Source organism: Schistocerca nitens, chromosome 4 (genome assembly GCF_023898315.1).
Source record: "Schistocerca nitens isolate TAMUIC-IGC-003100 chromosome 4, iqSchNite1.1, whole genome shotgun sequence".
Taxonomy (NCBI): domain Eukaryota; kingdom Metazoa; phylum Arthropoda; class Insecta; order Orthoptera; family Acrididae; genus Schistocerca; species Schistocerca nitens.
Window position 1 is genome coordinate 947331436 of NC_064617.1, and position 19598 is coordinate 947351033.

Below are 19598 nucleotides of genomic sequence, written 5' to 3' on the forward strand. Positions count from 1 at the left end.
TCATTCAGCCTCCAACCCAAAGTCTACTTTGTGGTTGCACAGATTTGAAAAATTCTTTTAGTTCTTATACTGACTACAACTTCCATCTGAAAAGTATATCAGCTTCTCAACCTTGGGAAAATTTTCCTTTAGGTAATTTATTACACACTTTTGAAACACATGCACAGCCAAAGTGTTGTGCTACAAGTAGTCACTTAGAATGCAAATTGAAGAACTGCAAACTTCATCTTTCTCATTTTTAAAGTAGATAATAAATGGATGCACTGTTGCCTGGTCATTGAGTCAGTGGTACCCTTGTGTTGCATCCTGAATCACACACGTAAAATTTTCTGCAAAATCAGTTAGCACTATGCAATCAGTTTCATGAAGTTGTGCTTTTTTTTGTCCTTCAAAAACTTACTTTGGGTTTTAGAAACATACTGGTGACTTTTGAGTTTGTAAGTTATCAATTAAAGTTTCCAAGTAGTCTTCCTGAGATTTAACCACTTTTATCATTTCTGCCCTGTCAGTTGTGGCCCACTGTTTGAAGGTAATACTGTCTGGCATTCCCTCATCATAATCGTGAAACAATTCAATAACTGTTTCCTTACCAGAGCATTTATTACACAAACTCATCATGCAGTCATAACTGTTAGTGTCACAGACTATTAAATCTAGTTAACTCTTTGTAGTCAAGACCACCGAGTTTTACACCTGCAATCACCAGTTTGAAATTTTGATGATATAAACAAACACATACGGAGTGTGTCCCTTAGGATCCAGCCAAAATACACTACTTAGGGTGGAGTTCACAAAATTTTGACCTTCCAATTTTGCATTCAGGGTGAGAATTTTTGATAGCTACATAAAGTTCATTTAAATTTGACAGCATTAGTCATTTCTGCTTTGTTACTTTAACTCCATTTATAACAACTCTTTTGCTATCTTTGCAACCTGGGCACATTCTACTGTTTTCATCATCTTCAAAAAACTGCTGGATCTTTTTGTTTCTTCACTTATAATTATTTCTTTCTTCTTTCCTAAAACTGGAAGAATGCCTTGCTCTTTCACTAATTTTCAGGTTAGTTAAACCAAACAATGAGAAAAGCTGAATTCATGAACTAGTTTTTCTCTTGACCGTGAGTCAGGGAGCAAACTTAAAATTCTAACTTTTTCCTCTTTAGATGTCACTGAATACTTAATTTTTAATTTCTCTATTAGGCTCAAATATTCAGTGTCAGATGATACTGGTGGTAGGTTTTCTTCTTCTTTAGAAATAATGTTAGTATCTGTATTATTAAAGTATGATCCCAAGTCTTTTCTAATTCTGTTACTTAATTTTATTATTTTCAAAGCAGGATATACGTCTAACTTAGAACAAGCAAAATCCAATATGCTAACAGCTTCCTCATTAGGAATATAAATTTCATTAACAAGGTTACACGATTCTAGTTCTGGAATCACAACAAATATTTTTGAGTAACAATTTGGGCATAGGGAATTTCCAGGAATCACAGTATGTCTCACTTGGGAAGCTGTTTCACTCTCACATAACAAGAACAAATGTTCAAGTTTTATTTCCCTTAAACCTTTAGTAATAGGCTTTTTATTAACTTTAAGTGGATCACAGCTCTTTCTTCCAAAAATGTGGTTGTACTTCAATATATTTCTTCTCATGATACTCTCACACTGATGTTACAGAAGAACTTACTCCAAATTTGAACAAAGTTTGTCTAGGCCTAATTTCATCAAAGTCACTGACATTTTTCAAGTTTTTAGAAACTGAACCGCAAACTGTTTTGTGACACACTTCACTTGCTATCTGTCATACAGAGCACTGCTCATCCATGTTATTGCATTCCAGTTAATCTTTCAAAATTAATTACAAATTACACACAGAACAAAGCACATGACACGTTCTATACTCACAATGAAGTATACATCCACTCTAACAGAAGTTTCAGAACAGACTGACTACAACAATGCCACACACAGCAATAACGTACTTCCACAATTCCACACCCAGCAATAATGTACTACTTTATTGACAATAAATCTAAACGTAAATAGGCATATTTATTACCATGGAACAAAAGCGAAAGCTCCTATTATTTAATATAGCAAAAAAAATAAATAAATAAATAGACTAAATGAATATTGGGTGATAGTGTTAACTAAATATATGTCACAATTAAATTTTATTACAATGAAACAACAAACCATTCATTCAAATAGGCAACAGCCGTAAAATCAGTTGTAGAGTAATGTGAATTATTTCCTCATTTTCAAAAATTCATATCTTTGTTCATAGTCAGATATCAATGTTGAAATATTTACAGTACATTGCTATCATATAGGTGTACAAACTGTGAAAAAATCATATTTTTATATTCAGTCCCACCTGAGATATCTAACCTCAAGTTTAATAAAAAATGAAAATTTTCAAATTTCAAAAATTCATAAAAAATTTAGGAAACATTTGTAAGCGTTCTTGCTCTATATGAGACCAGTAGTGTGTAATATCCAACTACAGGAAAAAAATAGACACTCATAAATCACTCCTAGTTTGTTATTTTTGGGCCTAAAAAGTGGATTTTTGAAAATTTGGATACCAAAGTTTGGAGGTCATTTTGACTGGTTATTTTTGAATTTAGGGTATTTTGTGTAATAGACAATGTTGTAGAGGACAATTTTCTAAAAACAATCATGTTATAACTTAACCCAGTGCACAGATATTCAAATTTTCGCTACTGTCTCCAGACTGAAAAATCGTAATGCGCCTACAAATAAAAATGGCCGCCATTCAGTAAAGGTACAAGATAAATTATTTTTAAAAACTGTTTTGAACTTCTCAATTATAGGGCAACCACATATAAAAAAATTAAAATATTTAAAAATGGTCAAGCAACCATCACTGGACCACTTCATATGGATTGACCCTAAAGTCTTTGACACATTTCGGTGTCTGCAGACTTGTGTTTGCACTGTGTTTTGTTGTTGAATGACCCATTTTCTTTGCAACTAAAGTTTTATTTATGTTGCATGCTGCAGTATTATTTAACAGTAGTGAGTTAAAGTAAAATTCTTCATTAGCGTGTCAGTTCTTACAAGTCAAACCTACAAAAATTTAACTGAAAACTAAAACAATGAAAAATTCCCCAGTTTTTCCCAGATGAAAAAATTTACGGGTTCTTCCGGTTGTCCCGGGCCGTACACACCCTGTGCCAACACAAGAAGCTGTACAGAAATTGCAACAAGCTTGGTGTAAGATAAGCCTGTGGCAGGACTGGAGTAGGATCTGATGGGAAGTTGAACTGGACAGGTCTTGCACATGGGTGTTCCACAGGGATATGACCACTGTGGCCATGGGCTGGAGTGACATAGGTAAGGACCAGGATGTGTAGGTTTGGTTGGCAACTGAACATCTCTTTAAGTGTGGTGGGAAGGATCATAGGTAGATTGTCCCTTATTTCCAGGCATATGATAGACATCATAGCCCTGGCACATGATATGGTTCAGTTGCTCCAGTCCGGTGCGACATCGGACGACGAAAGGAGCACTTCTTTGGAGCTGATTTCATGGTGTGCGATGATATGGCATGGGAAATCTGTTTGTGGACTAGGTTTTCAGGGAAAGAGGAGGGGGGGGGGGAGGAGGGGGAGGGTTAGCCTTTGTGAGATCTTCAGCATACTGGACAAGTGAAGTCTTGTCACTGCAGATACACCATCCACAGGCAGCCAGAATATACGGGAATGATATTTGTGTGTGGAAGGGATGGCAGTTGTCAAAATGCAGATACTGTTAGTGGGCTTAATGCAGACATGGCTATGGATGGAGCAATCAGAGAGGTGGTGGGCATGATCCACGAAGATAGCACATGGGGTTGAGGAGACTGGTGAAGCAGATGGGAGAGGTGGTGTTGAGGTTGTCGAGGAATGAGGATAGATGTCTTGGCCCTATGTACAGATTATTAAGATATCATCAGTGACCTGAACCAGAGCATGGGGTTGGGAGGCTAGAAAGGTTTCTTTAGACAGCCCATACACAGGTTGGCATACGAGGGTGCCACAGGGGTGCCCATGTCTGTGCCACAGATTTGTTCATGTACCTTCTCCCACCAATCTCCCTCTACCCATCCCAACTGAAGTAACAGCCACTCTTGTCCACTTTTAGAAATGCGACCCTGGCAATGTGTGTTCAGCAGGCACAAAGTGTGTGCGTCTTCAGTAAACTAGAACCAGACCATGGGTTTGTGGTTTTGGAAAGTTAGGAATGTTTCCTCTAGGTGGCCCATGAAGAGGTTGGCATTGGTGGGTGCAGTGTGGGTGCCCATGGCAGGAGTGGGAGAAGGAGAGCTCCCCACAGTGGAATACTTCTCTACCACCAACCCCTCCAACCAAAGCAAATTCAATCCCAAGATTGAACCCTACCTGTGCCAATTCATACTACCATCCAACCGTGAACCCCCACACTGCCACCTAACTATCCCAATACCTTCCAGGAATTCATAACTTCCAACCTGCCTCACCATCCTTCCCCAGGTCCCTCCCTAAGAACCACCACCTTCCAAAAGAAGAAAGGACTGCCCTAAACAACTTATAAACGGATCCTGACCTGATCATCCTCCCAGTAGACAAGGGTTCCGCCACTGTTATGGTGAACCAGATTGACGTCCTGGTAGAGGGCCTCCATCAGTTGTCTGACAACTCCACCTACAAGCTCTGCCAAAGTGACCCCAATCCCAGAAGTCCAACATAACCTCCAATCCCTGCTGAAATCCTTATGCCCTTCCCAGAATCTCTTCCCTGATTCCATCTCCCTACTCACCCCAACAACATCTCGCACACTCAACTTCTCCATGCTCCCCAAAATCCACAAACCAAACTATCCTGGGCACCCCTTGTTGATCAACATCTCCAACCATTGTACAAAACCTAGCCTCTCACATTAAACATACCAACCACTTCCTGCACCGGCTCTCCACTATCCCCACACACTTACCTCCCAGGTTCCTACTCGTCACTATTGATGTAAGCTCCCTATACACCAACATCCCTCTTGCCCATGGCCTTGCCGTGATTGAACACTACCTCTCCCAATGCCCTGCAGATTCCAAACCCACCACTTCATTGCTCGTAACCCATAACTAATTCACCTTTGAAGTTAAGGTATGCAAACAAATTTGTGGCACAGCCATGGGCAGCTGCATGGCACCCACCTATGCCAACCTCTTCATGGGCCACCTAGAGCAAACATTCCTAGCTCCCCAAAACCCATGGTCTGGTTCACATTTATTGATGACACCTTTATAATCTGGACACAAGGCCATGACACATTATCCTCATTTCTCCACAACCTCACCACCACCTCTCCCATCAAATTCACTTGTTCTCCTCCACACATCATGCCACCCTTCTAGATATTAATCTCCTCCTCTCAGATAGCTCCATCCAGATCTCAGTCCACATCAAACCCACCAATCACCAGCAGTATCTGCACTTTGACAGCTGCCACCCCTTCCACACCAAAAAATCTGTCCCATACAGCCTGGCCACTCACGGTAGACACACCTGCAGTGATGAGAACTCCCTTGCCCAGTATGCTGAATGCCTCACAAAGGCTTTCACAGACACATAATACCTCCCAGACCTAGTTCACAAACAGATCTCCTTCATCATATCCTCACACACACCTGATCCTGATCCCCTCAGTCATCTGAAGAAGCAACCACAAAGAAGCGCCCCCCCCCCTCCCTCCCCGGTCACCCAATACAACCCTGGACTGGAGAAATAAACCCGTCCTTTGTTAGGGCTTTGATTATCTATCACTGTGCCCTGAAATAAGGGACACCTACCCAAGATATTTCCAACCCCTCCCAGGGTGGTGCTCCACTGCCCACCCAACTTCTACAATATCCTAGTCCATCCCTATGCCACTCCCACCCCCAATCCTCTGCCAAACGATTCATACTGCTGTGGAAGACCCAGATGCAAGGCCCACTCAATACACCCACCCAGCACCACCTACTCCAGTCCCATCACAGGCTTATCCTACACCATTCAGAGGCCAGGACACCTGTGAAAGCAGCCATATTATATACCAGTTCTGCTGCAACCACTGCACAGCGTGTTACATTGGTCTGACAACCAACCAACTGTGAACTAGAATGAATGGCCAATGCCAAGCAGTTGCCAAAAATGAAGTGGACCAGTCGCACAACATGCGAACAACCCCTGCCATTGGGATCCCACCACCACCACCACCAGCAGCAGCTTTTCTGAGCTGCAGAAATGGGCGCTATCCTTACAGCACATGCTTCACTCCCATAACCCACCTGGCCTATACCTAAGGTAACTCGCTGACCCCCACACCGCGCCTGCCCAATAGCGAGTGAGTGTGAGTGAGTGTGAGTGTGAGTGTGTGTGTGTGTGTGTGTGTGTGAGAGAGAGAGAGAGAGAGAGAGAGAGAGAGAGAGAGAGAGAGAGTGAGAGTGTGTGTGTGTGTGTGTGTGTGTGTGTGTGTGTGTGTGTGTGTGTGTGTGTTTTCCCTACAAGCTTGGAAAACGAAGTGTATTCAGATAGACAGCAAAGCTCTGTACTTTCAATTTCTGTACCTATCGACGATGCAACGCTTCTGTCTTTTGGGGAGTCGCCTACTTTATTCCTAAATAACTTTTAATTCTCAATCAAAACTTTCCATACATTCTTGAAGTTTTCAATCTTGTGTGTGTGCCTATCGATGACAATACTTCTATTTAGTGAGCTGTCTCCATTACTTCTATTTGGTGAGTTGTCTCCTTTACACCTAAATTATTTACATTCTGCTAGAACTTCCCTTGCTATACTTAAAGGCTTTCGTCTACAATTTATGGGTCTGTAAGGTACTATGTATCAAGATGCCACACTATCTGTGCCGTAAGTTATGAATTATTGGCAGAAACCATGAATTCCAACACAGAAGCTGAGAAACTGCAAACCTAAATTAGATGTTCTGTGTTAACAATATAGGCAACTACAAAAGCTATTTGAGAATGTTTTAATTTTATTACTATTAACCTTTGAGTGGGTGCCCCTATGTATAATGTGCGCCAACCACAAATAAAATTGTTTTGTACTGTTCCATTATTGCTTCACAACAGTGAACCCTGAACTATTCCTTCAGCTAACAGAGTGATAAATTGGGTTGTTATACATGAAAGTGAGCAGCCGTAATGTAAAATAAACAGTGAACTCATTGAGAAAAAAATTACGTTCCATGCAAGATAATGCCCCAGATTACGAGCTAACAGCTCAATCCCACAATGTGGCAGTTGTCTATGAGATAATTAGTAATTGAATATGCAGTTGGCTGGGATCTAAAGCAACTGCACTGTTTAATGCTTCAAATGGGTCATTACTGTGAGGTAACACCTCTCCATGGCAACAGGATGATATAATGGAGGTTTATTTCATTACTGTTTAATTAAACAGTGCTTTAATTCATATAATGTAAAATCATTGTTTCATTAAACTAAGATGAAAGTGTGATTTTTCTCATACATGTTTGCCTTTGTAACATGAAGACAGCTATTCTTTACATGTGTAGGAAGTATGCCACAAGCTCGCTCTTGTTAAAAAAAATTTGCGCCCGCTCAAAGGTTCAAGAAGATGAACGGTTTCTGATTAACCAATAATAGAAAGGGTGACCATGATTCATGCGCAGAACTGGGTGTATACGGGGACAAGGAAAAAAAAGTTCCCGGATTTCTCCCCGGACATCCCGTTTAAAAAATATGCTTTTTCCCGAGTGAAAATACACTTTTTCTGTGCTAAGTGACAGTAGGTTTTCCGTAGATTTTCCCTCGGAACTGTAAAACTTATCAATCCTTTGAATGGTTAACGTTTTATACAATCGCGTAGAACTTCCCGGAAAAAAAAAAAGACGGGGCAAAGAAGTTTTGGAGAGACTTTTACACAGCGGGTTAGTTTCCGGAGCGTTGAAGCCGAGGTTGCAATGTCCTTTTGTAAGCGAGTCATATCGCAAGCCACGAGATCTCGTCAACCGATGACAGCAGCTATTCAGAGCATAGGACACGTGTTAATAGTCAGCCAATAGCAAGATCACTGGTTACATAGTGCGAACACGCAAGAGGAAAAGTTAACGGTTTACATTAATGTACACAGTACCTTATATCTACAAGAAAAGCTAAGCTTTCACATATAATATTAGTCTCTAAGATTAACACGCTACAACAGAAGCTAAGCTTTCACATGCAATATTGATCTTTTTTTTTTGTGTGTATTATACTTTAAGACACATCACACAAATGTGCCAGTAAATTTAAAATTATGACATAAATGTCTCGGCTCGAAATTCTTGTAAGCGGCTGGTCCTCAAAATGTTCAGTTTCGAACGCTCTGTGATTTAGATATCCATCCCACTTTCTCACTCATAACATAATTCGTCTTGCGTAAAAAGAAATTTACTTTGAAAGTAACGCTTTTCTAACCACCGTTCGCAATACTATGCGGAGACTGTTAGAAATAGGTTCGATTTACCAGTTGGCCGAGAGCGCCAGAAAACAGGCATTATTGTGCGTGTGCAACTGCAGTGGTGTAGGAAGCCCGTGTGTTCGTGTGTATAAAGCACTAAGAGAGCTTACATTACACCATAAAAGAAACAGGGCATCAGAGGATACTCCAAAGAGCATCGGAATTTCGTAAACCATACTAAATCACTTAACGTAAACACGGGTCACGTGGAGGTTAACACCCTCCCCACTACAACTCAGACAACTCTGTGCAAGCGCGAATCTGGCAGCTAGCGGGCGCGAGAAAAATTTTTCTCGTTTGCATCTGGCTGCTTGCTGCTACTACCGATACAGCTAACAGCCGAACTTCAAGTAGCGGGAGAAGATACTGCTTATAGGTGAGTCAAATGCGCATGCGCAACAGACCGCTGGCAATTGGTCAAACGAACCTAATTGAACAGTTGTGACGTCATGCTCATAGCAAGCAGTTTATTGTTACAAAGAATTACAGTCTTCGCCCTACAGCCTTTGACATATTTTTGCTATTTGCAGACGCTTGTGCGTGCACGGTTTTTTGTTGTAAGTTGCACATTTCCTTTGCCACTAAAGTTTTATTTTTTTCTCTCTCATTTATATTTTATTGCTGCAGTATCATTCTCCAGTAGCAGGATACAATAACATTCTTTGCTAGAGAATCAATTCTGAAGTCAAAATTACAAAAATTTAACTGAAAGCTAAAACAATGAAAAAATCCCAGAATTCCGAAAAATTCCCGGGTTTTTCCCGGTTTTCTCCTGGATGAAAAAATTCCCAGATTTCCCGGTTGTCCCGGGTCGTATACACCCTGACAGAACCAATTAGCACCTACATGAGAATGAGAGGAGTATCTGGGTATGCAGAGCTAGCTGCAACGAGTTGAGGGCAAAGCAAATACGAAATTCAACGATTGCTCCCAAGTATTCCTCCATGTTTCAGTGGCTATCACGCAAGATAGATGGCGAAAGCCATTTATTGCTTGAAAATGCTTGTGTTACGTAATGAATCTGAATTATCACCAGAAGAAGGGAATGTAATTTGTGATATCTTTATTTTTCTTGTCAGTACATTTGTGGAATTAATAGACTTTGTCGGGATAGTTTACATCTATCTTCAAGAGTCTTCCAGTTCAGTTCCTTCAGTCATCTCTGTGACACACTCTCATGAATTAAACAAACCTGTGACCATTCGTGCTGCCATTCTCTGTACAAGTTCAGTATCCCCCATTAGTCCTATCTGGTATGTGTCCCACACACTTGAGCAATATTCAAAATCTGGTCACACAAGTGATTTGTAAAGAATGTCCTTTGTAGATTGACTGCACTTTCCCAGTATTCTACTAAAAATCCAAAGTCTACCACCTGCTTTACTCATGACTGAACCTACGTAATCATTCCATTTCATTTCATATCTTTACAAATTGTTACACCCAGGTATTTGTATGACTTGGCCGACTCCAGCAGTGTCTCATTGATATTTAGTCATAAGATACTACGTTTTTTCATTTTGTGGAGTGCAATGTTTTACATTTCTGAACATTTTGAGCAAGTTGTCAATCTCTGTAGCATTTTAAATCTTGTAAAGACCTGACTGAATATTTATGTAGCTTCGTTCAGATAATACTTCATTATAGATAACTGCATCATCTGTAAAAAGCCTGATTTTACTATTAATATTGTCTGCAAGATCATTAATATACAACATGAACAGCAAGGGTCCCAACACACTTCCCTGGACAACACCCGAAGTTACTTCTACATCTGACGACGACTCTCCATCCAAGATAACATGCTGCGCCCCCCCTGCCAAAAAGTCCTCAATCCAGTCACAAATTAACTTGATACCCTACATGATCATACTTTTGACAATAAGCACAGGTGTGATACAGAGTCAAATGCTTTTCAGAAATCAATAAATACTGCATCTACCTGACTGGCTTGATCCAAAGCTTTCATCACGTCATGTGGAAAAAGTGCGACTTGGGTTTCACGTGATCAATGTTTTCGAAAAGCATGCTGGCTGGCATGAATTTCTTTTGGCTCTGTGGAAGATCACTTGACAATATTCTGCTCCAGTAGTCACTAAAGGCATTGCACATAGCTCTACTGACAGCCAAATTCATTTCATCCAGCATCTCTGTAGCTATAACCCTATGCTTTTGTTTTACAGCTATTATACAATAATCTGTTTCTTTACAGTGACTGTATACCATGGAGGTTCTCTCCCATTATGGACTGCTCCACTGGGTACATATCTATTCAGTGCTTGGTCAATTATTGTTTTGATCTTGAACTAGAGTTCTTCCACATGCTCCTGCCTTTTGATGAAAGTTTCAAGTTCCCCTTTGAGGTATGATACTACTTACTTTTTGTCTAGTTTACTGAACACATATATCTTTCTGCTTGTTTTAGTTGTCCTTTGTCCTTTGGTAATCATTGTTGCCACAACCGCATCATGGTCACTGATAACACTTTCAAAGTGGGCATCCTCGAAGAGGTCAGGTCTATTGGTTGCCATTAGATCCAATGTATTTCAATCATGAGTGGCATTCCTAACTATCTGTTCCACGTAGTTTTCAAAGTAGACATTTAGTAAAGTTTCACAGGATATCTTATCGTGTACATAAAAAAAAAAAACTATAATTTTCCCAATTAATTGATGGATGATTAAAGTCTCCACCAATGATTTGGGAACTTAACATAATAATGACATGAGGTTTTCTCTAAAGTTTTAAGTTACGTCAGGAGACGAGTCTGGTGGGTGATACAAGGATCCAATTATTTTATGTTCACCCTGATACTGAGTCTTGTCCAAACAATCTCACATACAGCTTAAATTTCTATCTCGGTGGATCTGAGTTCCTTGTCTACAGCGACAAATACATCACCTCCATTTCCCTTTGCCTATCCTTTCGATATACACTTAAATTTTCCCCAAAAATCTCACTGCTATCAATTTCAGGTTTCAACTAGCTTTCTGTACCTAGCATTATGTGGGCTTCAGTGCTTTTCCATGAGCACTTCAAACTCTGACACTTTGTTGCGAAAGCTTTGGCAGTTTACTATTAGGATTTTAATACTCTCACCTGTGGGAGGCATTTCTTTTGCTCTTACACCGATACTTCTGTGTTTCCTACAGTTATCATTATCTGGATGGGATGGAGCGTCACCTAATCTAAAAAGCCTTGTGTGCAGCCCACAAAGAGTCAGCTACCTGAGTGTCATCCTATGATGTGTAGTGCACACGTGAACCATTTAGGAGCATCCTTCACATCTGCAGCCTACCTTGAATTTTGAAATCTCTGGTTCAGTCCATCCTCTCGACTCAGAACCAAGGGGCCATGATCACTTTTGGGGACAATGCTGCATTTCTCCATAGAAAAAGCATCAAATACTGATTCCAGATTGTTTTGAAGCTTTGTACATATTAGGCTGACAGTTGTGATGTCTTGTGTGGCTTTACACAAACTGAAAAATCATTTATGATATCTGTCTCCTGAATCCATCATCATTGTATTTGTTGATCCTGATTTGCCTTGAGAGTCGAAAATGAAAACGATCAGTACACACAATCATGAGGCATAAACATCAGATAAACATTCAGCAGTTCAAGAAGAAATCATCCAAATCCCAGAAATCATCAACAGCGGGAGCAAGTAGTTTGTTTCAAATGAAAGGAGGAGTGACAAATTCCTTAAGACTTAGGTTTCATAGGGACATCAAAATGAAGATTTCAAGTGTCTAGCACATAAAAAGGAGACTTTATTAAAGAATATGGATTTATAAAAGAAAATTTGATTTTCTCTTTTATTTGCCTCACACTGCACACAGCAGTGTTATAAACTGAATTGTTAAAGGTTTGTTTGTACCCGGATCCCACTCCAGCTACTGCTGGATCTGGGTGCTGACGAATCCTCTCCATTTGGCTCGGTCCCCCCACCACTTTTCTTCCTCCACTTGCGGCCAGCCACTTGCGGCCAGGTCACACCTCTCCTTTCCACAGATACTCTCACTCCCATTTTCCACCGTGTTCTTGGGTGCCCTCTAGGCCTTCTTCCAGCCATCTTTAGTTCTTCCATAATTTTGGGAAGTCTCTGCCCACGCAACCTCTTAACATGCCCGCACCATCTTAATCTCTTTTTTTCGATTTCTTCTCTCATACTTTCTTGTTTAAGGTCCTTTCTAACATCAACATTCCTTCCTCTGTCCATTCTTGTTTTTCCCTTAGCTGCTCCGAGAAATTTCATTTCCCCTGCTTGCAGTCTGCTCCAGTCCCTTTGTCATCGCCCATGTGTCTCCTCCACGGGTGACAATAGGGAAGTAATAACTCTTATACATAAGGAGTTTTGCTTTTCCTGAAATTTCTTTATTCCAAATCAGGTGTTTTATTGTTTGGTAGAAATTGCCTCTCTTCCGTAACCTCCTATTAATTTCGTTAGTTATTTTTCCATCACTAGATATTTCATTCCCTAAATAAGTGTAACTGTCTACCACTGTGAGAGGTTCTCCTTTCAAAGTAATATTCCCGTTGATCCCTTTGTCTCTTCCAAATACGATTACATCACTCTTATCTTTATTTATTTTTAATCCATACCTTTTCATTATTTCCTTCCACGCATCAACTTGTAACTGTACATCTACCTCTTTATTGTCCCATATTACCATATTATCTGCAAAAAAATCATCTTTTTGTCTTTTCCTTTTACTATATCTTTAATTGCCCTATTCATTCCCTCCATCACAGCATTAAAAAGTGCAGGTGATAGAATACTTCCTTGTGTAAGTCCTTGTCTAATTTCGAAGTATTCAAAATTCCCCAATGGTGTTCTAACTCTACCGTTGTGTCCTCTGTACACTGTCTTTATTACATTAATGTGTCCACATTCTATATGTATCTTCTTCATTTCTTCCCAGGGTATTTCCCTGTTAACTGAGTCATATGCCTTTTCTATGTCTATAAAAACCATTATCCCCTTTTGTTATGCTCCCAACTTTTTTCCATCAGTTGATGGATAGAAAATATGTCTATAAAAACCATTATTCCCTTTTGTTATGCTCCCAACTTTTTTCCATCAGTTGATGGATAGAAAATATCAGGTCGATCGTGCTTCTTCCTTTCCTAAACCCATGCTGTTCTTCACTCAGCTCCTTTTTTATCTTTTCACTTATTCGATTTAGCAAAATTATTTCAAAAATCTTTGCTGCATGAATCATAAGTGTATTCCTCTGTAGTTTTTACAAAGTCTTTTATCCCCTTTTTTGAAGATGGGGACAATTTTGTGTTATTGCTTTCAAAACACAAAATTGTTAAAGCTAATACAACAAATTACATAAGTGAGTAGAAAGTAACTGGTTGATCAGCTACTTCAGTGTAATATTTGTTTAGATAAATTACACAAATCTAAATTTTTCATATACTGAAACCAAAATAATTCTTTGAAAAACTGAATGTATATTGCAGTAATGTACAGGCTGCAGGTACTCACCTATAAGATTTCTTCTGCTGCTGGCGATCTTTGATTTGAGGTACTAACTGCTTACAATGCTCATACAGTTTAGAAAGCCTCTCAACATCCTGATATGGCAGCAACAGTCGTAGGAGGTCAAGAATGCTCTTTTTCACAAAGTCATCAGAATCTTCAGCATTCAGCTTAATGACTGCCCGGTCAAACAAGTCGTTCCGAAGAGGAGAGTCTGTTATTTCTAAATACACCTATAATCAATACCAGAAATCGATCACAACCTCCCTTAATACTATTAACAGCAGAAACTGATCAGTGAACTATGTTTTGGATACCATAATGAATTTTTTTAAAGAAATCATACAAAAAGCTTAGCGTCCAAAAACCAAATTAAATAAGCTATAGTCTCTACACTACTTATTAATAATAGTGCCGCAAGGATCTGAATTTACACAAGAATAAGAAGACAAAGCCATCTATGGTCACAAGTTTTGTTCTCAACATGAGAGGTGGCATTATTGCTGACAGTCTGAGTCTCTCTCAGAAGTTGTATGAAGTGACTACAAGCTAATGATTATGTGAGGTACCAATTATCTCTGCACATAGAGTTCAGAGCTCCATTCCAGATCCAACAAACATAAATCATCAATTGTAAAGGTTTCTGCTTCCAAAGACTAGTAAACACCTTGTTATCTGTCAATACTTGCAAATATTCATTAACCTTTGATCTAGTTTAAATTTTCATTCCCTGGATAGTTTCTGTCATTACAGTTTTGCATCCTTTACAATCTTATGTTGTTCTTGTCATGCAAAACCTATGATTTCAATTAGCCTTGCCATTCCAAAAAGAAGCCTCAGATTCCAAAAAATTCAGATGCACGTTCTGCTTATACATGCTACATGCCTCTGAATTGCATTACTGTTTCATATGAACTAACATATGAAAGGACCTCCTGACATCAGCTAACTTTGCTTAACAGTGAATTACATTGACTTAGTAACTATTGAAATGTGTTAAAAGAACAATTATACAGAAGGGAAAAGTAATGAATTAATGACTGAAGACATATAAACTGGTGACAAAGCATTGTGCGTTTTGTCTGACAAAAAATTTCAGTTATTCTAAACTAATTTTTTTTCCCAGTTGCTTCCCATTTGTATACTATTTTATTTCACCTGGCAATAATTTAAAAAGTCCTAAACAGAAGAAACACAGTAGTCTGACTTGTTGCTGCACATAAAATTTTAAGGATTATGTAAAAAAAAAAAAAAAACAACAACAACAACCAACATTTGTATAAAATGCATATTTGAACCATCAGTTGCTTTTACTTTAAACCCAAATATCAACCAGTTTCAGTCTTGGACCATCTTCACGGATAAGAGAAGTACAGAAGAGAAGATCAGGATCTTCTCTCTAGTAATGCTCTGTGTACATTTATCATTCATATGTTTGCTTCTAAACGCCCTGTGTCATATAATGACATTCATGGCATGCACTACACATTTTAAGTAATGACTAATGTAATATGGTGACTTAAACCACTTTAACCCTTGTTTGTGAAGATGGTCCAAGACTGAAACTGGTTGATATTTGGGTTAAAAATAAAATCAGCTGATGGTTCAAACATGCATCTTATACGTTACTTAATGGCTGTTGACAGTCACCTTCCAAAAATGTTTAAAAATTACATTTCCTTAGATACTGCAAAGTAGTATAACATAACTGGTACCTGATTTCAGCTTATCTCAAGTCAACAGCAAACATTACTAAATTTTTATAAAAGGCTTTATGTAATTTGTGCCAACCATCTGTAGATCATCTTAAATCCACAACTAAAAGTAGTGACAATTTTGGAGGTGATGCGACTGGCTATCATTCTCTGTTGCATTGTCAAAACAATTATGAAGATATACATTAGTAACGGATGATGCCTTTATACCTTGACATAAAATTTATCAAGTAATAATCAATATTTCACAAATTTTGAGCAATCACTTGTACGAGATGCATCAAGTACAGGGAAAAGATTGCACAGCTGCAGTAAATTAGGTTAACCATGTCAGATGACTAATTTTCGATTTAAATATGGTATAGATAGTTCTGGCAAAATGTAAATAATTCAGGAGTAAAGTCAACAAGCATTGAGTCATTGACAGGAACACAAAAAAAGAAACACACACACACACACACACACACACACACACACACACACACACACACACGTACGTACGTTCATAGCCCCACATTCCTTACATACACCCCTAGGAAATTGTGTGTGTGTGTGTGTGTGTGTGTGTGTGTGTGTGTGTGTGTGTGTGTAATCCAGCTCTGAAAAGGCCACCTCCAACCAAAAGCTATCCAATTTTTCACTTTTTTTTTGTGTGCACATCAACAATGCTACGCTTCTACCATTCAAAGAGTTGTTACCTTTACTCCCAAGTTATTTAAATTTTTTATTTATTTACACTTATGGATCAAAAATGGCATCAAGTGCCTATCAGCTACTATTTATTCACAGCTTCATCAAACTATTCCTGAATCTTTGTGAATACGCCTGAATTAAACAAATGTTTTAAATAAACAAGCTTTCCATTCTAAAAATTTTAAAAAAATTGCATGTCCAATTGCAAAATACTTAGATACATTACACGTTAATACTGTAGCACAATTAAGCTTCAAATCTTCAAATTTTGCTAATGTAATTCATTAGTGCAGCTTTCATAAAATGTTAAGTTACAATTGAAATTTGAATTGCAGACTGCAGGCAGGCAGTGGTTGTCGCTTTGTATTACACAAGCTCTCCAAGATCACAACAGAAACTATGAAAAAGACATTTCTCCCTCATATTTGTAGTATTTAATTCATTGTTTCTTCAAGAACACTATATCTTTTAGTGTAATTTGAAATATAAATTATCTACATCAATCCTGGGATATATTTCATAAAATACTGAAATTCAACTCCACTATCACTTTGCAGTAAGCATGCAACTCACTACGAACAAGAAACAGCAATATATATATTTCAAATTAAAATTTAAGGTGTGCAGAATACTAACACCTACCTTGATTGTTTCATATGCAGATAGTCTGTGGCCTTCTTCATCAGATCCTTTAGCTTTAATAGTATACAGATTAAAGAGAATTGGAAGGAAATTTTTTGCAAATCTTGACAATTCTGCCAGATCTTCCTCATTATTCATTTCTTTACTTCCAGAAATCAATTTCCTCAATGATGCCATGACAGAAAGACGTAGGTTCTTGCGTTCATTAATTGCCGTACCCAGGATTCTTGCAATGCTCTGACAAATAAATATTGTTGGCAATGATCAGCACTCAATATCATCATATAAACTGATTGTCACTATATGTAGTCAACAAGTAATAACCAGAAATATAGTTTAAGAATAACTGATTGTTTTATGAAGTAAAATTATAATGTAACACTACGATCTGACTGAAATCTAGCACATTCTAAAGGAAATTACACTGGAGTTGCTAATTTTGCAAGAGAAGCATATCTAGGAACAGTTTGCTTAAAGCAAACTACATAATTAACTAAAGAATGGTACTTGATTATATACTAATACACAATGATGTTACTGCAGCACATGGCGCAGAAAAAAAATCTCAGAATCAGAGTGTGATCCTGCACCTTTGGATTTGTTGTTTGATACTTACCCACTCAGACACTGAACATAATGCAGAGTGTTTTATTTGGACAGTAAAGTTACATTAATTATTTCAACAGGTAGTATAATCATGCTAGAAAAGGAACTGCTGTATTACAGAAAAGACTAACCTTGAAATTCTCTTTTATGTCAGATGGTCTGTTACAGAAGCCAGGTAAAAGTGCCCAAATCTGTGATTGCAGCAGGTCATAACTGTGAGCACCAACCATATCACTTTGCTTCTCACACTCAACAGATTTTTCCCTATGAAAAAATCATACATATGAAGTTATCACTTTAATGCCATTATTGGTTTTAAGAGGACAAAAATAATCTTAAATGTGCAGTGGGGAGTTTATTTGAGTCCATCATGAGTAACAAATGAGTAACATGATGAGCTATTCATTTTCTATAATACCTCAAATAAACAGTATAAACTGTAGCTGAATTAATTATTAACATAATGGCAGTTTTTTGTAATTCTTGTTGCGTAAGTCATACTTGATTACTGCAATAAATCGTGTAGAAATGTCAATGCCCCATACAGTGAAAAAGTAACTTATGTGAAAATAAGCAAAAAATTTTACTTAGTTGACACTACGAAATGAAAGAAATTTGAAAGAAATTTTAAAGAAATTTTACGGCCAGATTAATCAGTGCTCATCTGAAGAGATAATAATTAAAAGACTTGCTGTTATGAGAGGAAATCCAAGTACTTTTGACCAAGGTCACATAGCACTGTAGTAAATCCCATTGTGATTGCTTACAATGCATCCCCCCTCCCTCCAGTCAGAATTTTTTTTTCTATCACGGAAGAGAACAGCAAAAGTGTAAATTCTTATGGGACCATAATGACTACTGAGCACTTCAGGCTGAACACTTAACTCTCTCAATAATGTAACTTCATTCTATCCAATAAATGCCAGATACTGTATACTTATCTTCCAATTCCATTATGAAAAGGAATGTCGCTACTCACCACATAGCAGAGACACTGAGTCGCAGATAGGCACAACAAAAAGGCTGTCACAAAAAAAGCTTTCGACCATAAGGTCGTCGCAGATAGGCACAACAAAAAGGTTGTCACAAAAAAAGCTTTCGACCATAAGGCCTTCGTCAACAATGGATGACACACACACACACACACACACACACACACACACACACACACACACAGTAATCTCAGGCAACTGAAACCACACTGCAAGCAGCAGCACCAGTGCAAGATGGGAGTGGCGACTGGGTGGGGGTAAGGAGGTGGCTGGGTTGGGGAGGGGAGGAGAGGGATAGTATGATGGGGGTGGAGGACAGTGAAGTGCTGCAGGTTAGACAGAGGGCAGGAGAAAAGTGGGGAGGGGGTGGGGAAGTAGGGGAAAAGGAGAGAAGTAAGAAGACTGGATGTGACGGTGGAATGACAGCTGTGTAGTGCTGGAATGGGAACAGGGAAGGGGCTGGATGGGTGAGAACAGTGACTAACGAAGGTTGAGACCTGGAGGGTTACGGGAACGTAGGATGTGTTGGAGGGAAACCTGCGCAACTCAGAAGAGCTGGTGTTGGTGGGAAGGATCCATATGGCACAGGCTGTGAAGCAGTCATTGAAATGAAGGATGTCATGTTGGCAGCGTGTTCAGCAACAGGGTGGTCCACTTGTTTCGTGTCCACAGTTTGTTGGTGGCCATTCATGCGGACACACAGCTTGTTGGTTGTCACGCCCACATAGAATGCAGCACAGTGGTTGCAGCTTAGCTTGTAGATCACACGACTAGTTTCACAGGTAGTCCTGCCTTTGATGGGGTAGGTGAAGTTAGTGACTGGAATGAAGTAGGTGGTGGTGGGAGGATGTATGGGACAGGTCTCACATCTTCTAGTACAGGGGTATGAGCCATGAGGTAGGGGGTTGGGAGCAGGGATTGTGTAAGGATGGACAAGTATATTGTGT

The 19598-nt window shown here is 38.9% G+C and overlaps 1 protein-coding gene across 1 annotated transcript in view; it reads right to left on the reverse strand.

Moving 5' to 3' along the window:
• The window catches only part of LOC126253626 (RRP12-like protein), a 161412-nt gene that overhangs the window by 57408 nt on the left and 84406 nt on the right, over nucleotides 1-19598 (reverse strand). Inside the window, exons 11-13 of the mRNA XM_049955103.1 lie at nucleotides 17791-17923; nucleotides 17054-17290; nucleotides 14010-14236 (exon numbers count right to left, since the gene is read on the reverse strand). Coding sequence (XP_049811060.1) covers nucleotides 14010-14236; nucleotides 17054-17290; nucleotides 17791-17923 — 597 coding nt within the window. The remainder of the gene's footprint in view (nucleotides 1-14009; nucleotides 14237-17053; nucleotides 17291-17790; nucleotides 17924-19598) is intronic.